Here is a 25,729-nt window from a genome sequence, read left to right on the forward strand (position 1 = left end):
ACGGTTGAGGCCCTGCCTCCCCTGGACTCTTTTGTATAAACTCTTTTATCGGTCTCTCGATCTCTAATATAATTTTTTTTTTATAATTAATCATTTTTATATATCAATTATATTATATATAATCAAATATATAAATTAAATACTATAATATCAAAATTATAAAGATATTTAAAAATATATTATTTAATAAATGTTAAATATTAATATTTATGAAAAAATATTTTTTAATTATTTATATCTTTAAAAGACTTAATTATATAAACTATATGAATATATAAAAAATTAAATATTAATTTATAATTAATCATTTTTATATATCAATTATATTATATATAACCAAATATATAAATTAAATACTATAATATCAAAATTATAAAGAAATTTAAAAATATATTATTTAATAAATGTTATATATTAATATTTATATATAAATCATTAAAAATATTTACTTATATAATTTAGATTAAAGAAGTTATCTATTAAATTAAAACTTTTCAAAAAGATGCAATTAAATTCGATTAATTATAATTACGGTGGTGGAGTTGCCCCTCTTTTTAAAGCGTCGGATAGCCGTTGCCCAATTATGTTGAGGGGTTTATTAATGTTATAAGACATTAATAGTATGGCTTTCGCGGGTTATGAGAGATATGTTAGGGTTTCATTTTGGATGAGAAGAAAATTTGAAGGCGTAGATCAGCCTCTGTGCTACCAACATCACCATGAAATGCCCACTCCCAATCTTGAAACAGGTAACCTCTACTACCCACTTCTTTTATTTGTTTTCACTCTCTCTACGCCCTCTGTCTTTCTCTGCAAACAAACACAAACCCTCACATACTGACAAGTCTTTACCAGACATATCTCCTACCTTTAATGTTGTACAATTCAATAAATCCATCAAGGCCCTCTGTAAATCGAGCAACACAAACAAGGCGTGGGATTTCTTTCACTCAGCCATTGCTAAACGCCTTCCTCTCACTCTTGTAACCTTCAATGTGCTTTTGGATGGTCTTGGGAATGACGGCGACCGCCGTAGAATTTACTCTCTCCTCGTTGAAATGGAAGAGATGGGCATCCCTCAAGATGTATATACTTACAACACCCTCATAAAGATTGTGTGTACATGGGGTAAAATTGAGGAGGCACACGAGCTCTTGCACCAAATGAGGAATATCCATTGTTTTCCTGATATTGTTTCCTACAACACCTTAATTGACGCTCTCTGCAAGAAAGGTAGGGAAGATGAAGCTTTAGTATTGGTAGCTCAAGTGATACAAGATGGCATTTTTCCAGATATTTTTTCATACAATGCCCTAATTAATGGTCTTTGCAAGGTGGGTAGGGAAGATGAAGCTATCGGCTTATTTATTGGAATGAGACGTTCCCATTGTTCTCCAGATATTATTACATATAACGGTCTGATTGATAGTTTCTTCAAAGTAAGAAGAGTAAATGAAGCTCTAGCATTAATATGTAAAATGATACAAAATGGTTATTTCCCCAATCAAGTGGCATTCAATGCAGTTATTAATGGGCTATGCAAAGATGGACAGATGGACAAGGCGTGGGATTGTTTTCAAATCATGTCGAGAAAGGGTTTATCACCAGATGTTTTTACATACAATTCTGTGATTGCTGCATTCTGTAGAACAGGACACATGGGCATGGCATTTCAAATGTTAGAAAAAATGACAAGAAAGGGTTTGGAACCTGATAAAGTGACTTGCAACACGATCATCTATGGTTTGTGTAAAGTAGGTGATCTTGCTAGTGCTCATATCCTAATGAATAAGATACTTGATGAAGGCAAGGCCCCTGATGTAATAGCTTACAACTCTCTGATTAATGGTCATTGTAAAATTGGTCAAATGGGTGAGGCTTTAAAGCTTTTTAAAAGCATGGAAATGGTTGGCATTATTCCAAATGTTGTAACCTATACCACGCTAATTGCCACGTTATGCAAAGAAGACAAACTTGATGCTGCTTTATTATTGTTAGATGAAATGAGAGCAAAAGGTTTGGTTCCGAATAGGTCACATACTGCACATTATTTCGGGGTGCTCGCAAAAGATGTGAATTGGAAAAAACTTTTTTTTAATGGATCAAATGCAGAAGCAAGGCTGTGTTCCAAGTGATAAGACTGTTAAGATACTCTTCTGCTGGCTGATTGATGTTGGTCAAATAGAAAAATTAAAAGACTTTGCAAATGGTAAAGCTTTTATTATTTCTAAGCTACAATAGTTCCGATACCTTGAGAGTGACAGATTGTTGAAGTCACTCCTGTATGTTTCTTTTCTCATTGTATGAAGTATATTAAGACAATTTAAATGAGTAAATGTATACATAATTCTATAGTGTCTGCTACAGGTAATCCAGTATTTTTTGACATATATAACCATTCTCAACAACTCTCAATCCCACTGCACATTGATGAGTAGTAAGAGACCGACTGTCCGAATCTCAACAACTGACAAAATATTTTATGTTCCCTATAAACTGTATACAAGAAAGTTGTGTAGGTAAAATTCGGTGGCTTCAAAAGTTTGTTAAGGTGAAGCTCAATATTATTAATGATTAAAAGAACACATACACAGGATTTTGCATTGAGGAAAGCTTCAAGGCTAGAATCTCTTTGGCCAAGTCATTTGCCTCCTGATTTGAATACTAATTAATTAAGAACTTTAGACAGAAGCCTGCAGCAATATTTTTTCGGAAGTTGCAACAATATATTACAGGCACTTCCAGAAATGTCTCGAACATCATTCAGAATAAAATTTAGAACACGGTTGCTAGACATCCATTAATGCTACCGTTCATGGAATTGAAGAGACACAGTTAGCAAACTTCAACCAGATCTTAAATATCCTAATGCAAATATTCACCCACTTGATCATTAATCTCTAATACAACTCATCTCACAATCACCATTAGATTTGAAAGGTCCCACCTTTGATATCAGACTTAGGTGGGTTTAGCTCTTGACAACAGATGAAATGTTATTAATAATGTCAAACTAAAATAGGTAGAATCAAAATGTTATTGATTATTGAATCTTGGCGGGGATGCAGTCAGCTGTGAGCCAATGTAAGGGAAAGCAAAGCTCATGCACTGTGATTGGGGTTTCTTTTGCTATTTTGGATTGAATTTAAAAATCTTAAATAATGTAAAAAATTATGAATAACCAAGATCCCTAAGTAAATTATCACAACAATGGCAAAGAAATGAAACATGAAAAATCCCTTAAGGGAAAAAGATCCAGACACAAAAAATACTTGGATTTTGACTGTTTTCTTCTGTTGCTTTGGAAATTTTTTGAAAGAATGTTCGCCCTTTATTCCCTCATTTGCTGCAAAAATCTTTGTCCTTTTGTTTCCTTACGGTGAAGAGTCTTGTTCGGCAGCTCATGGAGACTATCAGAAAACAAACTTTTTGGTCTTAAAATTGAAATAAAGCATATTAATTTGAAGTTTGTGAGCTCTGTTTCGGCATTCACAGTGGACTATTGAGTGGTGGATAGTTTGATATAGACAACACATCTGGCTTAGATTGCTTGTTGGCTCTGACTGACACCACTGCAGGTTCTGATTGACTCCACTGCAGGTTCTTGTTGTTACGGATGGAAATAGCCTAGTGTTCATAAACTTCTCTTCATTCACCAACTGATGGATTGCTTGTGGGATTAATTGCAGGTTCTGATTAACTCCACTGCTCTTGCTGTTACATGGAAATAGCCTCACAACAAATCAAATCAGGAGATGGAGTGTGTATAAATTATTGATTACATGTTTACATGGATAATAAGGAATTCTATTTTTTTTAAGAAGCAATGCTTGCTATAATCTATTGAAATTTTTTGATGAGCTAAATATTGTTCGTGTGATAAGTCTTTTCTTGAGTTGTAATAGTTATTTTTTTTCTATTTATCTTGAATATCATATATGTTAGATAAATTGGAATAAATTAGATCTTATGTTTGAATGGAAAAATAAAAATAAATTGGAATTTAAGGAAGGTGTACCGTATCTTTGAAGAAAACCTCATTGATTTTAACAAGGTATTATAAAATGAAATTAGTCTAAACAAAGTTGAGATTCCTCTTTTTCATAGATAAATCTTGTAACTCACATAACTCATCCATAACAAGTAATCTAAAGATATAAAATTTAATGAACTAATTAATCTCTCATACACTATTTCAAATAATTAGTTGCTTATGAAATTTTTCTTTTTTCATTGGATTGAAAGTTTTGAAACTTATTGTTGGCACTTAAAATTATAGAATTCACTTTGTGGGAGATCTCCTCATCACCAATCACCAATTTAATGGGAAGATCAACATTAGGAAAAAAAAACAAAAATTTAATGTTAAGAAGGTGGATAGTCTTAGGCTGAATGATAACATAGAGAATTGTCTTCATCTACTTTAGGCTTCATACAACTAAGTGGGTATTTCTTAAGGCCTTCATAATACAAAAGAATGCTACTTGCTATTCTCTACACAAAACAACATGGTTGTAAGAGGCACGGGGTGGCAGCGGTGAGAAGACGACCAATTGTGTCGTGGCGGGAAGTCACGATCAGTAGTATGCTTTAAAATGGACTTTCTGGCAAGGTCCTTAGACGACAAGATAATTTTGAAAATACAAATAATAATTTTGGAATTCACGAATGGGCTCAACAAAAGCCACAACCAAAAGGGGAGGGAGAAAAACATGATGCATGGTCATTTTGCATGATTTCCACCTAGTAAGGAATTTTGAAGCTTTATACTGTTGTTGGTGGTTGTCGAGGGTGTCATACGTTTTTGAAAGGAAAGTCTTTGTAATATTTTGGAGAGTCTTTAAACAGTCTTTACAATATTTCATAGACTCTTTAGACAGTTTTCGCAATTTTTCGCAAAGTTTGCAGAAACGGGTGGTAAGTGTGGAAAATCAATGTTTAATGGTCGTAATTTTTTTTGTTGCATTTGCTTTATCTGTAATCCTATTTATCCATTGTTTTTTGTAGTTTGCAGCGTATGCAAGCAAATGGGCGTTGGGGTTTTGGAGGCAGAGTCGTGGAGATTTTAAGTGCGAGGGTGGCATCCTCTTGATAGGTATGTATATTTACCATTATGTTTTGCCATTTTGCCATGTTGTTAGGGACTATGGAAGAGAAATTTTCAGTTTTGTAATGTTTCTAGGGTTTGTAATAAATTTGGGGAGCGGACTAGGGTTTTCAAAATAGTCTTAAAAATTGGAAGTTTTGAAATATACCTAGTCTGTATGTGTGCTTTGTGTGGATGCATTTTTTGACCCACCTGTCTGAATTGGGAATGTTAAAAGATACAAAAATTTTGCACAGTATACAATCTGGTCTGGGTTAGTAAAAATCACAATGGTTTTGCACACTTTTGGATCAGCTTGGTAAAAGTCACGACTATTTTGCACACATCCAGATTGGCCATATGAAAAACACAATGGTTTTGCACTATGTAGTATCCGGTCTAGGTATGGTGAAAAACACAATAGTTTTTCACATCTACACAGAATGGCCATGTAGATAACATGAAAGTTTTGAACATTATACTATCTTGTTGAGGTGGGTTAACAAAAACACGAGGGTTGTTATACTATCTATTTTATGGTCTATTCTATAATGTAATAATGATGAAATGTAATGATTAATATTTTGTCAACTTATTTCCTTAGATGATTATCTAATTCATAAGTAGGTAATATGATTAACAATTTACCAACTTATTAGATAATTATCTAATTAATAAGTAGATAAATTTTTTAATGATTAATCATTACCGTAATAATTAATTCCATAATAATTATTCAACATTATGAATAACAAGTCTAGTTTCAACTTGGACATTCTACAAGTAGTCCCTCTACATTTTGAAATAAAAAATGGACTTCTTGTCATCCAAGTCGTCATCATTGCATGCCATGTTGTTTTGTGTGGTGGCATCTAAAGTCGGTGGGTTGAATTTCAGCCTTAAGCATCATGAATTTTTGTTTATACGTAGAACCTCTTGTCAATTTAAATAATTGTCGTCACTGGATAAATGTGCATAAATATAAGCATTCCATACATATGATGTTGAAGGAAAGATGTCGTTGAGCACATTGCTGAATTGTTAATGTATAAAGCTGGTGCCACTGGTTATCGAATAAAGGAAAAAAATCTACTATCGATAGAAGGTCTATGTTTTTTAATGGGATCTACTTTTCTACAGAAAGGTAAGCTTGCAGAGTCCTCTAATCATGTTGAGAATACAACACATTGAAATGAATTTGGTATGTTTATCATTTGTGGGTAGCAAAAATAAACTCGTTATATATGATTGAAACATTTATATGAGCATAAGCTATCAAAGATAAATATAGTTTCGACCTACAAGCAAATGCAGTGAAAATATGTTTTGCAAAATTTTATTGATAAAATCATAATAATGAATCTTGAAATCTATATAAGATCCATAGCCATGTATTCAACAAATTTTTGCTTTATTTCAAGATATGTGCAAATGGGCTTAAGTTAGAATTGGGTTCATTTGCGGCCACATATGTATGTCGATGCATATTTTTGTAATTGCATGCTATTTTGTGTGGAGAATAGTCACTTCTAGATTGATTATTAGAAAAAGAAATTGGTTATCAATTTATCATAGATTCCCCCTTGAATCGATTTTTTTTTTCTTCTTAAAATTCAGCTGGATAATTTCTTATCCACTTGGTTGAGTCTTTTTGAAGATACCAAGATCCCACATCAATCTTAGAAATAATTTGAATCTCTCTAATGATGCAATGTATCTAGTTAACTACCTATGTGTTGCTAAGTCTTGTTGATGTGATTTGTTAACGACCTTATATTGCTTGTCTTCAAACAACTTTGCTTGACTATCCATATTTCCTTGCAAAGATTCTATATCATACCCAACTCTACTAATTCCTCTGTCTTTGCAATTTCTTTCTTGAGGGTTACTTTTTATAAATAACAATTTCACTATTTAATTTCCATTTCACTACTTTGATATTATCAGTACTTGAACTAGGAGATGTCTCTACCTCCATTTCAAAAAGTGGTTTATCTCAGTGGGCAAATTGATTTGCATCCATCTCAAAAAGTAGGTTATTTGTAACCCAATTGGAAAACTAAACATTATTCTTATTATCAAATTGGAAATTAATTTCCCATTCACACCATTTACATTGGTCTAATTTTGAATATTGGTCTTCTAAATTCATTATTTTTTAATTCTTAATCAGTTTGAGCATTCCCAAATTCCTTATCATTAGTTGTTCATCTAAGAATTCCAACAAACTCAAAAACAACGATAGTAATTTCTAAAACCTTTTCTTTAGATTGTGGCTTTGGTGTGTTAATTTCCTCATAGTCCAACTTCTTAATTTCTAATTTTTCAATAGATTGTGACCAAGCATGACTATGTTGTAAAGTGATAGACCACTTAGTGCAATAGTGGAAGTTGCCTCTCCTTGAACAACAACAATGTGTACAAAATCACTATCCATGGTCAGAAATTCGCAAATGACTATCCAACATTATATTTAGCAACTTATGTGTTTTACAAATTTTCAAACTAATTTTTATATGTCTAAAAAACACATATTCTATTAAAATGATTTATTGAATGTGATGGGTTTTTGAACAATTGACTTTGAAAAAATGTGTGTGTTTGAAACCTATTGATAAATCATTTTGGAAAATTTGGAAAGTAGTAAGTTGCTAGATATAATGTTGCATAGCCATTGCCCACAAATTTTCTCTTATAGGTGATTGCTTCTTATTTGTCACTAAAATAAATCTTTGTTTCATTAAGAAATATTCAGTTACTTTCTTCTCATTCCATTAAGTAATCTTTATATGAATATGACTTTGTAGTTGTGTTTGCATGATGATATAGACATAAATATTTGATTTGTCTTTCTGAGTCAATGGCATTGACACTCCAAAACTATTGTATCAGTATCCTTATTCTGGAAGGGGAAGTTTCTATAGATGATGCAATTCCTTGAACAAATTTGCATTACTAGTTTATATGTGATTGCTCTCACATTTGAGAATGGATTACAACAATCATTGGCAAGGATCTTCTTAGTGTGCAAATGCAATTCATATATCCATTGCAGTTGCTATCAATTTTCCTATGATAATGCATGGTCTGCAGTCTTATGGCAACCTTCGACAAATTGCAGTGAATAATATGCAAGAACGATACATTCCTGGGAATACCTTGGATGAAGCTGTCAAGGCTTATGACCTGTATAAAGGGGAGGCTACTGTTAGAAGAATTGTTCCTCACAAAATGGCTCAAGAAAATAGACCTATTAGAATTATAATGAAATCATAAATGGAGAGTATAACTTCCACCAAAGAAGAGAAATTGGACAATGTATTGGATACACATGGGGGGAGAATGCAAGAGGGTATGTTTAATGCATTGGAGGATGCTACAAATGCAATAACATTCCTCTTGTACCATCCAAGTCATCCCCCTGGCACAAAATGCCCAGATGGTTTATAAACACAACAGTTTTAGAAACTTCATTAAGTTGTGTGAGGGTGTTAAAAAAACAAGATGTTTTTGCAGACCTTGTATTAGGTGGTTTGGGCAATAAGGATTTTTTGTCTTTCTTGTTTTCTACATTTGTTGTGACTAGTTTGAGTTGTATGGTTGGCTGGAGGGTCAAATTTGTATACTTTTTAGTAGTAGTGGACTTTATAAAGCTTTATATTATATGGCTTAAGTAGCAAATGTTTTTGTTGGCCACCTTGAATTGCACTTTCCTATGAATTTGACTGACTAGTAGGCATTATGCCACTGATATTTTAAATGTTTGAAAATGCATAATAGAGCAATGAGAATATCAAATAGTAAGTGGTCGTGCTTTGAATGTGAATGTTGTGTAGGCATTATGCCATTGACATTTACTAAATTTTGAAAAGTATACATTGGAGTAATTGATTGGTAGTTTGAATGTGGTTGTTTTGAATGCATTTTGACATTGACAGTTAAATTTATTTGAAATTGCATACAATGAAATTGTGTGAATTGTAAATAGTGGGGGCTATTCTCTACATACCACTATTCGACATATATATATATATATATATATATATATATATATATATATATATAGAGAGAGAGAGAGAGAGAGAGAGAGAGAGAGAGAGAGAGAGAGACTATTTTGAACACATTTTGACATTGACAGTAAATTTAGTTGGAATTGCATACAATGTAGTTGTGGGAATCCCAAATAGTGGGGGCTATACTCTAGACAAAATAGCACTATTGGGGATATATGTATTCCTCTGTGTGTGTGTGTGTGTACACACACACAATGGATAGGAATTGTTTTTTTTTTTTGTGTGTAGAATAGCCGCTTCCATTAACTATAAATGTTCCTTCTGTTGCAAAAGCCATGTTTCAAGCCAAGTATGTATGGCAATATGCATGTTTTGTACGGGTGTGCTATTTTGTCTGGAGAATAACCGCTTCCAAATTTGAATGTGAGTGTTTTAAATGCATTTTGAAATTGACAATAGACAAGAATTGATTGGTAGTTTGAATGTGACTATTTTGAACACATATTGACATTGATCTTAGCTAGTGATATCCTCTGAAATAGACTTTCCGGCAGAGTCCCCAGGCGGTAGGTGATTTTGAAAATACAAATAATAAATTTGGAATCCACAAAGGTGCGGAGCAAAAGCAATGATGGAAAGGGGAGGGAGAAAAACACAATGCGATATCATTTTTACATGATTTCCACCTAACGAGGGATTCTAAAGCTACATATCGTCGTTGTTGGTTGTCAAGGGCACCTTAAATTTTTTGAGAGGAAGCACAATCTTTTGCAAAGTCTTCAAATAGTCTTCACAATCTTTTGCAGATGTTGTAGAGACAGGTGGTAAGTGGAAAATCAGTGTTTAATGACCGTAATTTTTTTTGCCTCATTTTCTTGATGTGACTAATTTGAACACATTTTGACATTGACAAAGGATAAGTATTGATTGGTAATTTGAATGCGATTGTTTTGAATGCATTTTGACATCAAGGAAGTGACTATTCTCCACACAAAAAATCAATTCATGTCCATTGTATACACACACACATAGGCATACATATATACATATACATATATACCTAATAGTGCTATTTTGTGTGGACAATACCTACTTCCCCCCACTAAGTGGCTATTCTCCACACAAAATAGCATTCCCATAAAAAAATGTGCATTGTCATACATATGTGGCTTGAAATGTGGTGTTTGCATTGTACAAAACACATATGCATCACCATACAAACGTGAAAATCATCAATGTGAAAAATGCCAAAATAGGACTTTGACCATTGGAAAAAGGTAAGTTGGCAACATCCAAATCGTCAACATGAAGCAACAAGAAACTATACCATTATCCAAAAAATCATAATTGACAGGAATGTTTTACTACCTTGAGCTATGTGGAAAACACAGTGTGTCTTAGAGGAGGCGAGTGTGATTTTGGCCAAAACACGAGGGGTTTGATGTGTTGTGACTTTGAAAAGAAGGCAAAGTGGAGCTGTGTGAATTGCAAATAGTGGGGGCTATTCTATATGCAAAATAGCACTATTGGGCATGTGTGTGTGTGTGTTTGAATGTGATTGTTTTGAACGCATTTTGACATTGATAGTTAAATTTATTTGAAATTTTATACAATGGAATTGGGTGAATCCCAAATAATGGGGGCTATTCTCTACAAAAAAAATAGCACTATTGGGCATATTTGTGTGTGTACACACACACACACACATACATATACATAACCCGTGGTGTTTTTCCCATACACATATATATGTACTATGTGACCACATGAAAGAGAAAGTTTCGAGTGGATGGTGGATAGTAAGAATTGCGATTGTCAAAAACAGTGAGTAAAAAATTTAAACTTTTTTATTTTCAAATTTAGTTCCAGATGGTTATTTATTTTTATTTTGGGGTTGTGAAAGGGACATCTTTTTTTTTGTTTTAAATGACTCCTTTTTGAAACAGTTGGGGTTATTTTTGGGGTATAATTGTGAATGAACATCCTTTTCTCCACTATCATCCAAAAAATCACAATCGACAGGAATGTTTTACTACCTTGAGCTAAGTTGAAACTAGTATGACATGTTTCACAACCAAGAAATCTAACAAAATCTTCTAGCGACGACAAGGATAGCAAGGCTTGTTTTGATGATGAAGATGGGCCTCATGTAGATGGGAGTCAATATGATGGTGACAATGCTAAGAAAATAGAAGAGAATGGTCCAAATGGAGGACAGGTATTGGTTGTTTTATAGTCCTATTGTTGTAGTATGGTATGTGACTTTTTTAATGTGCATAACATGTTACTTTTTAATGTGGAAATGTGAGAGCAAGTCTTGTCTGAATATAGAATTGAATGGCTGGATAACAGACTATCATATTTCTATGAGTATGGTACTTATGCCAAAGTTGCAAAGGTTAGATTTTGGGATCTATAGGTGCTTAATGTGCATAGATTGATCAAACACAATCTTTATTTCATCGAGCCATGTAAGCATGGGCGATCTCTATCTAGAAAACAAAAGCAACTACCTCATTTTCTTGAGAAATTTGAAGAGTACACAGAAAGGAGGGCGATATGAGAGTGTGGTACAATGCACAAGAAAGGATTGTAATTGAACTGGTTTTCTTGGCCCAAAGTAAAAATGCCTAAGAGATAAAAGTAGCGATGTATGAGTACAAATTCAACAAAAATAAGGAGAGAAGAAACAAGATATTGAAGTTACTAAGGATGAAGAAATTGAAACCTTTGGTAACTTGCATACATACCAATTACTATTTTGTTTTATTTGTTATATGAAGTGTTTGGATTGCATACATACCCTCGACTGAGTTCTTGTTGTACTCCAGTAGGCTGGTGAGGAATTGGGAGACAAAGATCAGTGTGACTATAGAAAACTGTATGATGAACCTGCGAGGTGGTCATCTAATACAAAGTATAAGGAGGAAAGAAGAAAAAAGAGAAGGTAAATGCATAGCTAACATTCATACTTGTATGTTGATAAGCTGCTTCTAAAGCAATACATAGTTTGCATGATCATGGTGTTGTTGAATTGGGAGATGCATCACCTCGTGACTCTAAAAACCACATGACAAACTGCAATTCAGTCATATGATATAGAGCACAAGAAGGGAAAGAAGAAAAAAAGGTTAGGTTTGAGGAAAGAGAAAGTAAATTCTATTAGCATTTTTGTTTGTCATTGAGTTCATTGTATTTGTAGAAGAGAAATTCCTTCGTCTGTAGAAAATTTATGATTGCCTTAGTTTGGAGATCCAATGCTTACACACTCCTAGATATGAAATACAATAACAATAAGTAATTGTGTGGTCTATAACATATGTCCTGGACATTTTCATGCTCACATGGACTTTATTAGATTTAATCTATGTTGTTTAAACTCGTAAAATGAATGATAGTAAAAATAATATGGAAGACTCTTCATACCTTTCTTCTTAGTCTTGTCATGTAGTTCTATTGATAGAAGCATTACTGGAGTTCTTCGATGTTTGCAAAACAAGCTATCAACTTTTTGAAATAACAATAGAAGTTGATTGATTTTGGTTATGAAGACTTATAACCAAAAGAACATCTTTATAAATAGTCATAAACTATTCAGATTGATGACTTATGAATGTGTTAAAAGGGACAAAATCTTTAAAAATTGAATAAGAAGTTTGAATTAGAAGGTAGTTGCAGAAGTAGTTGAGAATAGTTACAATTGTTTCACAACAATTTTTGCCTGATTGGTGGTCCATTACATAAGAGTATGTATGTGTTATTTCGAGTGTGTGTGAAGTGTGCGTTGTTGTGTCTCATATGAAAAAGGAAGAGGTCTTCTAACTTCTTCAACAATGTTCGAAGAATGGATATGTCAAGATATATGATGCAAGGGTTGAATACAACTAACATTTTGGCGATATGCTCTTCAAGTAAATTATGAATATATTATGTTTGTTGATGCACATATTGATGTGAAATGTCAAAAGAATATGTGGTTCAAAATCTCTCAAGAAAGATAAGTAGATTGGTAGTCAAGAATTTTGCAATATGAATGAAAGACTATTGATTAAGACAAATAATATGCGTGAGAAAGAATTTAAACAATATATTTTCATTTATGTTCTATTTTAGACATTCAGGTATAACTTTAATAGTTTTGCAAACCTTTGTTTCCACGTAATCTTGTGCTTTGTTCCTTGTGTGGTTGCATTACTTTTTGCTTTAGTTGCTATTATTTTTAGGTTTCGATTTGAAGATTATTAATTGGATAATAGTTTAAATTTTATTGTTCTACAAATTCATAGCTAACATTCGTAGCTAACATTCACAACTCGTATTCATAGGAAATTCATAGCTAGCATTCATGCTCGTATTCTAAGAAGGTGCTTCCGAAGCAGTACCTAGTGCAACTAAGCATGGTGCTATGGAATTGGTAGATGCATCATCTCTTCAATTATGAACTCCATAGGAGATATTTGCAATGGGGTCCTCTCATGTAGTGCAATCCACAAATGAGAGGAAGAAGAAAAGGTCAAGATCGATGGAGGTGAGTTTGAAAGAGAAGGTAAATTATTATCTGATTCAATTGTATGAAAACTATTATGATGTATGAAATTGAAAAGTGTTGTTTGTTTCTAATGGAAATTAATAGGAAAACCATTATGATGTATGAAAAGTTAAAGTTTTTTTTATTTAAGCTAGTTTGTGCGTTCCATTGGAGCCAAACCCTATGGATGAGAAGAGTGAACTGATAACTCAATGATGAACGAATAGTACCAAACCAATACTGAGAGGGGGGGGGGAGTGAATCAGTACAAACAAAAATACACTCTTGAACCGGTTTGTCTGCAGACACTGTGCATTGACAGACAAACAGTAACACCGGTCCTTAAACAGAGTACAACCGGCAAAACCTAGAATAATTGAGACAAGCATAAACCGGTTGACACTTATCTTCTCATACAATCTAACACTTCATTTTCATTTCACTCTAATGCATGAACAAGTAATCTACCATCAAAGATATACATATAAGCAACTAGATCAACATGATTCACCGCTTGACAAAAAACAACATAGCATCACATGAAGAAGACATCACACATGACACACTTATTTTTCACATGGAAACCCAACTGGGAAAAAGCATGGTGGGGATGAATACCCACAAGCTTGTTTTTGAACTCTTTAGAAGTCCACTCTGTTAGGAGCCTTGTCCGGTTAAAGACTGATACAATAGGTTCTGTTAGGAACCGATCCTATTAGGGATCATCCGGTTAAGGGATGGCTAGAATACTCGGTTAAGGGTTAAACCCTGTTAAAGGTTACCTTGTTAGAGGATTTCAAGAACTCAATGGTTTTGAGTCACCCTGTTAAAAGATTTATAGAAAGCCGGTTAAAGCTACCCTGTTAAAGGATTTCTCAACTATTGAAGTAGTTAGAGATCAACATGTATTACAATGATCTGGTAACAACACTCAATGCCAATGCAGATCCGCTTAAGCTCCTCTTCACCTTCTACACTTACACTCTACAGGTATCACTTCTCTCCTTTGGTCTGGCAAGAATCACGTATCTCTTCCCTTGGATACGCACACACAACCTTTTGCCAACAACCCTAGAAAGAATCACAACATCGACCTTATAGGAAAAACAGATAGGTCGGTAGCATAAACCCTAAACCCTAACCTATTAGGTTAAGGAATTCAAATGGTTCAATCCTGACCGTTGAGCATACTGCATTAATCTCCATCATTCGTTTTCCACTGATTTCATGGCGGCTGATAACCCATCACACGTTATCACCGTTTACAGACTTCACACATTCCCGAGGTAGATAGGAACAATCTCCTTCATGCAAGATCCTTCACGCACACAAGGCATACGTGGCAACACGATCTGTTTTTCATTACAGTACTAACTCATCATACAAAGTCATCGGTTGAGCCACATAGGCTTGAAGCGCTTCAACCGGAAACCCTAAAGTTGAGATTACCAACTGGTAGTCATACAATGCTTTCATGTGCCGGTTCCCATAACCATATGCCGGTTCACCTTGAACAAACACACCGCTTCACTTTGGTACAAATGTCAGTTCACAGTGTTATACCAGTTCTCACATATGCCGATTCTCACCTCTTCAGCATATTGACATCAATGACAACATACAATGTCATTATCATTATGTCCTCATACCGGTTCATATAATGCCAATATGAACATGATGAAAGTGACACTTATGTTGTTGGTATCATGTTGACCTTCGATTGAAGTGAGTTTTGGTTGGAAAAAGCAAAGTGGCTACTGTGGGAAGGGGTGTAGTTTTCCACAATATTCCACTGCCATGGGTTTGTGTCAAAGTTCATATTGTTGAGGTGATTGATGCAGATCTCAACTTGCCTTATCAACATCCTTTCTCAGATGTCTTGTCTGATTCATTGGACTCATTTGAGATATGAAACATCTCAAACTTGGCTCATCCTACCTCTCCAGTACAAGTTAATGGTCGTGAAAGATCCTTTCAAATGGCACGTGTCATAATTTTCTCTTTATCAACTATACCAACATATGTGCATTGGGCAAGTCCCTATTATACTGGCACCACTCATCAATATCGTATGTGGATTCTTGCAAGATGAACACCTCGATAATGCCAAGGTGAAGAAAGTGTCTGTTGACCAGCCTATTGTATTTGTCACAATTTTCTTTATGCCTATTGTACCAACATATGCATTGGGCAAGTTCCTATTATAATGGTACCACTCATCTATATCATCTATAAATGTTGAGCACCCTATTGTATGTGTCACAATTTCCTGTATGCATATTGTACCAGCATATGCATTGGGCAAGTTCCTATTATAATGGTGCCACTCATCTATATCATCTATATATTCTTGTAAGATGAACACCTCAAAAATACCAATGGGAAGAAAGCATCTGTTAAGTAGCCTATTGTACAAAGATGATCAAGCTTAAGGCTTTGATCCGTTGGGAGCATGCCTCTTGAGTTACACAATAACCCAAATAAAAGAAATATATTTTACGAAGGCATCTTCTCCATTGCACAAGCTAGATAGCGAATGAGATGATGAGAATTCCATATAATTGTGTAGCTTTGTTTTATTACATGGTTGAACATTACTGAGCATTGTTTACTTAGTATGCCAGAATAATTTGGTAATATGTTTGAACTTTACTATCATGTATGCAATCTTATTGTTTGCATATCAGTATATTCTTGCATAGCAATATATTCTCTATTATAATGTTAGTTTTCTCTTGCTTCAAGAGTATATTCTTGCAGTCTTGCAAAGGTGAACTATTGTTGGTTTACATAACAATATATTCTTGCATTCTTGCATAATAGTATATTCTTGCATTCATGTATGAGAAACACATTTTGTTTTGCATTCATGTGTGAGAAACACATTGTGTTTTGTGGAACTATTCTTGGTTTACATATCAGTATATTCTCGAATTCATGTATTACATGTCAAGTTTTGTTACTTGTTGTTGATGACAATCATGTGGATAGAAAAGTCATTGAATGCCTCTTAGGAAATTTTTCTTATAAAGGTAAAATTTTGTATATACTAGAAAATAAGATGCTATGTTATTATTGTGAAATCTGGACTTTGATTTTGATGAAATTAGAGGATGCTCTATCTTCTGAGGAATTCATGTATTGCAGTGATGATTGTTGATTATGTGAGAAAAGATTTAGAATTTATTGGTTTGGAAGATGATTGCGATTTCCTCAATGTTGAAGACTGAAATCCAAGGTTGCGGGGCAATTTAATAAGATTTTTCTCTTGGAATTGCTCTGCTCCTTTTATATTTTTTGATCGAATCCCTCTTTTTATGTCTTGTGATGCAGAAAATTAAGGTTACTATGATAGTGACCAACTATACTTGTAGACGTATAAAAATGACCATATTCTTAAATGAATATTTTATGTTCATTTCTCTATTTAATTAAATCCAATTAAATTAAAATTACCCGCATTCCTCTATTTAATTAAGTAAATTACTCAATTAAATTCACTATACCCATTTAATGAATAAATCATTTTATTCAATTAAATTCCCCCTATCCACTTTTAATTAAATTCAAATTTAATTAAATAGTTATCCTAAATTTAATAAATCTAATTTATTTAATTTCCCCAAATTGCAACCAAATTGAATTAAATTAACTTTATTTCAATTAAATCCTATTATCCCTCCATCCACTTGCAAAATCCTACATCTCCCACTTACCTTCCAAAACCCCTTTCTAATCCCTTCTAGACTCTTCTAATCGCTTCTAATTAGCCTAACCCATCTTTTAAACTTTGTCACATCCCTAAGCAAGGGGAGGTCACTTCTCAAAACCTTAAAGTCTTTGATAACCATTAAAGGCTTCAAATCTTCAACCACTTAATATCCCCAAAGTTCATAACCATTAATGGTTAACTCAAACCCTCTTACATGGTTAAAGAATTTCTTTTAACTCAACCTTCTTCCAACCCAAGGGTCTCATCAAGCCTTTAATGCTTTGACCATGATTATCTCTTAATCATTTGCACAAGGGTTTATCCTTGGATTAACTCTTAATCCAATGGGTAATCTTAACTTAAACTTAACCCTTACCCTCTAGATAACCATAAGGTCTTCTCAGGCATTTAATGTCTCCAACCCCTTCTCTCAACCCAACCCTATGTTGACACTTGTCACCATTTCATTGATGCAAATTGCAAACATAGATCCCCAACTTTCAAACTCAATCCTTGATCAACTCTTTCAATCCTGACCATCCATTGCCTTGTTTTTGCTATAAATAGAGCTCTCATTCCTCCATTTTAAACATCCTCAAAATTTGTAGTATCATACTTATGCTCAAATACATTCAAGCTTTCATATATCATTTTTATGCTCATCATTTTAGCCTCTTTTAAATCAGGAATTAGTCTAAATATGCATGTTTAGAATATTTTCTTTATCATTTAGCTCAATCATAAACTAAATATATCATGTTAGGATAGTAATCATACTAACCTTGTCATCTTATCATCTAGTTTATTGCATTTCTAAGATCATGCCTAGCTTAGGATGCATTTCATTCTAAAATCTATCAAAGCATCCCTCGTTCTTGCATTTACCATCCGTAAACCATTTTGCTCAGTGATCTGAGAGCAAAAATATTGGTTTGAGGGACATTGTAAGATAGAGAACCATGGGAGCCACCTTGGGAAGCTGAGTAATACTTCATTACTCCATAGCTTGCACCAAGAAGTCCTGTGTGTGTGTGTGGACAAGTCTTTTTGGAACATTTTTCACATATTGAGTTCTATCGACCCACTTTTCCTGCATACATTTCTGGCGTCCACCATGGGGCCCAACCCCATATATCAAATCGGTTTTTAAATCTAACCACTTTTGCAGGCATGCGGGAAAAATGAATTAGCGTGTTAAGTTCACTATTTAGCGCATCTGGTTAACAGCCTAGCGCATACAGTTTACTATTCAGCACGTAGAGTCCATCATCTAGCGCGTGAAGTCTATATTTTAGCGCATCAAATCACTAATTTTCCTGTAGGTCTCAGCACGGGAGAAAAACAAAGCAGCTCTTTCGGGGCACAGAGTAGCGCATCCAGAAAACAATGTAGCGCATTGAGACATTATTTTAGCACATCTAGGTTATATTGTAGTGCATACAGTCTTTTCTATAGCGCATCGCAGATAGAATATAATTTGTAACTGAAAGATAAAAATTAGGCTTGTGAAGCCCACCATGATGATTTGATTTTCTTTCTGCTAACTGACTGTGTGCAGGTTCTAACATTTTATGCAGGAACAAACGAGATCACTCTAGTTTTCTTTGCTTTCTTTCAAAGTTAGTAAAAAAGAATTCATCTTTCTTTATTGCATGTTAAAAAGAACAACAAAGCAAACTTTTCATTCCTGGAAGTTAGGAAAAACACTTCTTTTGGAAGCTCTAAAAAGAACAAGCAAATTTACTTTTTGCAAAGCTTAAAACGAACCTCACCTTCCTTTGGTGTCTAAAAGGATCCATTTTATTTTGCAAAGGAAAAAGAATCTCATCTTTATTTGTGAAAAGCAAAGAGGGAAATTCTTCCCCTCTCGACTTTAATTTTGTTGACCAAATCATGATTTTCATTTTGCTGACCAAATCATGATTTATTTTGTTGACTAAAGCTTATTTTTTTGGAAATACACACTTTGCTATGAAAAGTTAAAAAGAACATCATGCTTGTTGGAGCAACATCTCCAAGTAGAGATTAGCAAATCACTGAATTGAAGGCTAAAAAGAACAATTTGATTGCCCTGTCTCGAAAGTAGAAGGAATATGCTCTCCCCTTAACTGGGTGATCAAAAATCCAAACCACTCTTAAAACTTTCTTTACTTCAAGCAATAAATCCTTTAGCAGGCCTGCCTTCCCGAGGAGTTGAAATCAACTCTTAAAGTCGTTTATGGCCGGTGTGAAGGGAACGACCTAAATGGGGAACGACTTTGATGCCAAGAATTCCAACCCACTATAATCAAAAGTAGAAAGTGGCGAAAGTCCTTTTCAACGGTTGCGTGCAGCGATTAGCCTTCCCCCAGTATCCTTGAGATACGTAAAACCTTTGTTCTAAAGGTTGAGAAGCCTCCTGAGAGAGTTTATTACTGACGGCCGAACGAGAAGCTTGATTACAAACCATAGAAATAGAAGCTTTGAACCAAGTCAGTGACTAGACATTTATAACATCATAGTGCAAGGGTGGGGAAGAATCCGCCCCCAAGATTACTCACCATATATCTCCCAAGATAACTACTCAACTGTGAAGCGATTCACTTTGGGTTAATTTCTGGCAAAAGGCAAAAAAAGGGGTGCCCTCTAGGGGGTGACATGGCTGTTTGAGCTGACGGAGTATCGAGACTAGTGGGCTATGATGTTATTTATGACCCTTAACTAAAGAGTCTTTCTGAAGTGTATTATTCGTATCCAAACCTGTTAAAACATTGGGGATTCGAACACATCCTCACAGAACATACACTTTTTGTTAGATTAGGCAAAATGGTTGTACTTTTTGTGCCATGCTTGCATTTACTACTTCAGAAAATCATCCATCAAACTTGAAAAATTCACAACAAAAATTCAAAATTCACAAAAAAAAAAAAAAAACCAAAAGAAAAATCATGACAATTTAGCGCATAAGAGCAACTTCTTAGCACGTGAGGACTTTTTGTTAGTGCATCCAACCATTAAATTAGCATGTCGGTTCCAAACAGTAGCGTTTCATCTCAAAGCAAAATAGTGTGAAATCATTTAGCACATCAAAGAAACAGTTTAGCGCGTGGAGGCTAAACATTAGCACATCAGGTTCACAGGTTAGCGCGTTGCAGGCCCAGGGTAGCGCATAGATTTTTTAAAACAAATAGAAAACAATTTTGAGCAGTCAAAACTTTAGCGCGTGTCTGGGGGAAACCTAGCATGTGTGGTCATTATTTTAGCACGTGGGGTAAATTTTGTAGCGCATATAGTCTCTGTTTTAGTGCATGATCCAAAACATAAAAACAGAGGGCAGAACAGTGAAAAATTTTAAAATTTTTGAAAACATTTTCAAAAGCCTCTCATTACCAACAACATTTTTCATCAAAACAGAATAGCCAAAACATACCGTTAAGACTATTTCTTGAGCTAAATTTGTGTCAAAACAAACGTTGTAAAATCCTAAACGAATCGCATGATAAAACATGTCTATCTTATCATAATCTGAAAACCTCATCATTAGTATCAACAGAATCCTTTACCATCTTACAGATTTTATATCACAAAAACACTTGTTTAAAATTTTCAAGTTGTCAAATCAAGTTTCCATATCGGGAGGCTTTTATCCATATCATTTGACACACTTTGTCGTGAAGGGGTGTCTAAACCTTCACTTTGATAAAATAAGATTTGAAATTTTTCAAACAAGATCAACTAAATCCAAACAAATCAAAGGAAACCATTGGTCACTCATGCATGACTAATCCTCATATTCTGAGAAGAAAGAACCTTTATCGTAACATCACTTTGAAGAAACAACAACCTAGTTTTTCCAAATTCATCAAGAGAAACAAGTTTTTATACATCAATCGTCAACTCTTCAAATCTCATCGGGTATTCCTTCATCACGTCAAACATTATATCCAAAACAAATCCAACGAATTTGACAAAGAACCCTTGAAGACAAGAGCCTACTGTCAAAAGTCTGGTTTTAATCAAATCATAAACCGCGGCGAAAAAATCAATCCAGCATTCTTGCCCGACGAGTGTATCACTTATAACACATCTCGACCAGAACCACCCACCCCCGAGCAACATATCAATGAGGCTTTTGTCCCTTTCATCATTGAAAGTTTCTACTAAAATGCCTGTTACTCGCTCTCAAAGAAACCAACAAAGCAAGACACACGCCGAGTCTAGTATGAATCGAAGATTGTCAAATCCTTTTGAAGTTCCACACTTAGAAGAACCTGAAATTTCTGAAGCACTTCTTCAGGAATGTCGTGAAAACCCTTCATTCCAAAAGCTTATAGAAAGGCTCATGGAAAATGACAAAGAAAAATATCTACTCATGCTTACAAGTAAAGGCGTTAAACTTCTTGAAGATTTAGACTCAAACATCTTTAAAACTGGATCTCGACAATATGCATATCAAGAGCAACAAAGAGAAGACGAAACTCATAACTTTGAACAACACATACCTGAGCAACACATTCCAGAACAATGCATACCAAAAATGCGTATACTCGAACTAGAAACACCAGAGCAAAATATACCATTTACCACACCTTTTCAACTGAGAACAAATACAAGGGAAGAACTTTTCCCTCGACAAGACAATATACCTTTGGCTGCCCTTACTCAACAAATGCAAATGTTGCAAAGACAAATACAGGATATGCAACAAGGGACAACAGTGCGGTACTCTTTAAACGAAATCTGTCCTTATCCATTTGACAAAAGATTGAACATGGTGCCTTTTCCTCCCAACTTAGATGTTCCCAAATTTGATAAATATGATGGGAAAAGTGATCCCCGAGATCATGTTCGAGAATTTTGCACCATGAGCCTTGAATTTTCTCATGATGACACCTATTTGATGAGGTTATTCCCAAGAAGCTTGGGAGGGAAAACAATGGAATGGTTATCCAAAATTACACCACCTATCAGATCATTTGATGAATTGGTTAACAAATTCATAACCCAATATTCCTATAACATCCAACATGCCATAACCATGCTAGATGTTTGCAACACCAAACAAAAGAACAACGAAACATTCATGGTGTTCCTTCAACGTTGGCAACGTATGGTCTCCAAATATCCTCGAGATATTCCCGAAAAGGAGAAAATGGAAATCTTCATTGATAACTTGAATAGTGAAATGAGTTACAGATTAAAACTTCAATGCATACCATCTTTCGCTAAATTAATTGAGAATGGCATTCAAGTAGAGGAAGCATGTGTCAAAAAGGGAACACTCAAATTTTACAAGGAAGGAACAAACTCATCAAACTACCATAACCAGAACAACACCAACCTTGACGAATCTCGATTTTGGACTCGAAACAAAAACAAAGGCAACAATGAATCATATGATCCCAAATCTAAGCAACCAGTGCTCGCATTATCCAGGAATCCTCAAAACACAAAAAATCCTAAGAATGCTAATCCAAATGCTAACACATATGCACCAAACACTGATCAAGGACAACTCAACACAAACAACACCAATGATACTCAAAACAAAAACATGAATCCACGACCTAACAACAATTCACGCAACAACACAAACAATTTCTAAAAGCGTATCTTCACACCACTAGGGCAATCACTAGAATCAGCATTCAGAGAACTTTTGGCACACAAGATTCTTTCTTTGCCTCCAATCAACAACTATGAACCCCAAATCAAACCGCCTTGGTGGAAATATTCACACTATTGTGATTATCATCGTAACAAGGGTCATCAGACGAATGATTGCATGAGGTTAAAGCATGTGGTTCAAGATATGATTGATCAAGGTGACTTAACAATAGATGGTCTCAAAACAAATGGTGATCATGGAGCCTTTAAAAATCCTCTTCCAAATTACAAAGATGGAGCTTCAACCTCGGATAATACATGCGGAGCTCGTGTCAACCATATCTACAACAACACCATAAATCTCATATCAGCTGAAGATCATCAAGTAAATGTCATCACCATCCAAAATAAGTGTGATCATGAATCTGTCAATGTAACAACCTGAACTCAGAAATATGTCTTCAAAGGACATACTGCACCTACAACTATCACACCAAAAATCCGATATGACTTGGTTAGCCAACTATGTAAAACTCCAGCACAGATATCTATACTAGAATTGCTAAAACTATCACCAAAGCACAAAGACATATTAGAACAAGCGCTATTGGGAACCAATGTACCTCAAAATTTGGATACAGATAGATTTCAAGCCATGGTCGCCCATATGACTGGACCTCATAACCTCACCTTCTCAGAACATGACGATGTTTCCTTAAGCCATCCGCATAATACTCCTCTCTATATCGAAGTCATTGTTTGCAAACACCGAGTAAAAAGAGTCTTAATAGATGGAGGAGCCGGACTTAATATATGTACTTTAAAGCTTATCTGTGCATTAGGCTTCTCAGAAGAATCTATTGATCCCTGCAAGAAGATTACCATAAAGGCATAAGATGATGAGGAAAGGTCCTCAAAAGGAACTGTGATGTTACCCATTCAAGTAGGACTAGTGCAAAAAGATACTATGTGTCAGGTCTTAGACATAGATCTCACCTACAATATTTTGTTAGGGCGATCCTGGATACATGAAATGTAAGCAATACCTTCCACATATCACCAGTGTGTCAAATTTCCTTATGACGGACAAAAAGTTTCCATATCTGTTGATCACAATCCATTTCAACATTGCAACGCAATGGGGGCAGCCCAAGACAGTTTGGTTCCTTATAATAGAGAAAAGCAGTGATCTTCAACATCAGATCGACAAACAACAAAATCCAACTCCTTATGGGGAGACTTCAAACAGAAAATGCAAATCAAAGACCAAGGCATAGGAGAATACTCTTTGGAGCCTTTATGTTTGGCCAAATTGCCAACATCACCTAAATCTCATGGATTGCCTACTACATCAACACATCTGGTCACTCAGCCCATCACCAAATTTGATGGTACCTTCATCCAATTGGGCACTATGGCACATGAATCAGAAGACAAGGATATTCTTAGCTGGTTATACAAAGATGAGAAAGAAGATAATAGAGCAGCTGCTCTGGACATTGTTCTACCTACACACCTATATGGAAAAGGATACGTAATCATGCAGCAAATGGGATATGACGGTAAAGGACCTATTGGGAAACGCAAGGAAGGAGTCACTGAACCTATAGATCTTCCTTCACAACCCAATGGAAACAAAGCAGGATTGGGTTGTGAACTCACTTTCCTATTAAAAAGGCCACCCCACCTAACTACAAAACCTCAATGGAAAGTAAAGACGAAGTACAAAGAAGAATCCTGGCAGGAAGCACTCTTTGAATCAGCAGAAACAATCCGCAAGGCACAGGAATGTCAAGATCAGAAGTTACAAAAGGAAAAGCTTCTAAAATACAAAAGGGCCATATCTGTAGCAGTAGCTCATATTCAAACACCAATATCTCAAGAACAAATAAATTCATCTCTGGATACCTTTGTTTCTCCCCAAGGAAGCACAATCTATGAACAAATACATAAAATAGAAGACGGATCTGACACAGAATCAACAAAAACTATCAAAATGGTATCTATCATCAAATATTTGTTTTCACCATACAACATACCAGTTTACAACACTGATAGAATATGGGATGATGCCTCGGAGACTGATTCCAATGAATATGAATGGGGTACCTGCTCCAATGCTACTACAGATATCCCTAATGATACTGATTCTATATCTTTTTCTCAAGAAGAACATAACGCAAGAGATAGACCTCTTGAATTTGGACCGCAGAATATCTATGACGCCAAGGAAAGCGAACAAAAACATTATGAACAAGTCTATGTGGAAGATAATACCATCGAAGACCTCGATGAAATCCTGGACTTCTTTAAAACCAAGAACAATCACGATGAAAACTTTGTCCTAACACTCACAGTAGCCGAACTTGATCCACCTAACGATTCCTTATTGCTTGTCTTTCCTGACCTCATCGATTGGGATGAACCTGAAATCCATGATATACCAATTTTCCCAGATGATGAATCTATTATCCATTACATATGTACCATAAATCCGGAAACAGGCTCTACCAATGAACAAAGTAACAATGTCTACAAACTAGGGAGTGCCAAGTCTCTCAGTCGCAAAAATGAACCAAGTAAAAGATCCGATGCTGAAAACCAGTCAATGGCAGCTCTAGATCACAAAAAAGTAAAAATAAAGGATGCATCTAAGGGTGAAAACCTTTTTAAAGCACCTAACGATGGGAGACTTGACACTCTTCCTGAGCACTTTCATGAGCGATCACCCATATTGATTGAGCCCACTCAATCAATCAACATTGGTACCACAGAAGCAGTCAGAAACCTACACCTTGCAGAAT

General features: G+C 34.9%; 1 protein-coding gene across 1 annotated transcript in view; it reads left to right on the forward strand.

Moving 5' to 3' along the window:
• Window positions 1-606: 606 nt before the first annotated feature.
• The window catches only part of LOC131069639 (pentatricopeptide repeat-containing protein At1g63130, mitochondrial-like), a 70,874-nt gene continuing 45,751 nt past the window's right edge, over window positions 607-25,729 (forward strand). Inside the window, exons 1-3 of the mRNA XM_059214548.1 lie at window positions 607-2,131; window positions 5,008-5,077; window positions 8,180-8,274. Of these exons, the coding sequence (XP_059070531.1) occupies window positions 720-2,131; window positions 5,008-5,077; window positions 8,180-8,274 (1,577 nt within the window). The 5' untranslated portion in view covers window positions 607-719. The remainder of the gene's footprint in view (window positions 2,132-5,007; window positions 5,078-8,179; window positions 8,275-25,729) is intronic.

Source organism: Cryptomeria japonica, chromosome 11, assembly GCF_030272615.1.
Source record: "Cryptomeria japonica chromosome 11, Sugi_1.0, whole genome shotgun sequence".
Lineage (NCBI taxonomy): Eukaryota > Viridiplantae > Streptophyta > Pinopsida > Cupressales > Cupressaceae > Cryptomeria > Cryptomeria japonica.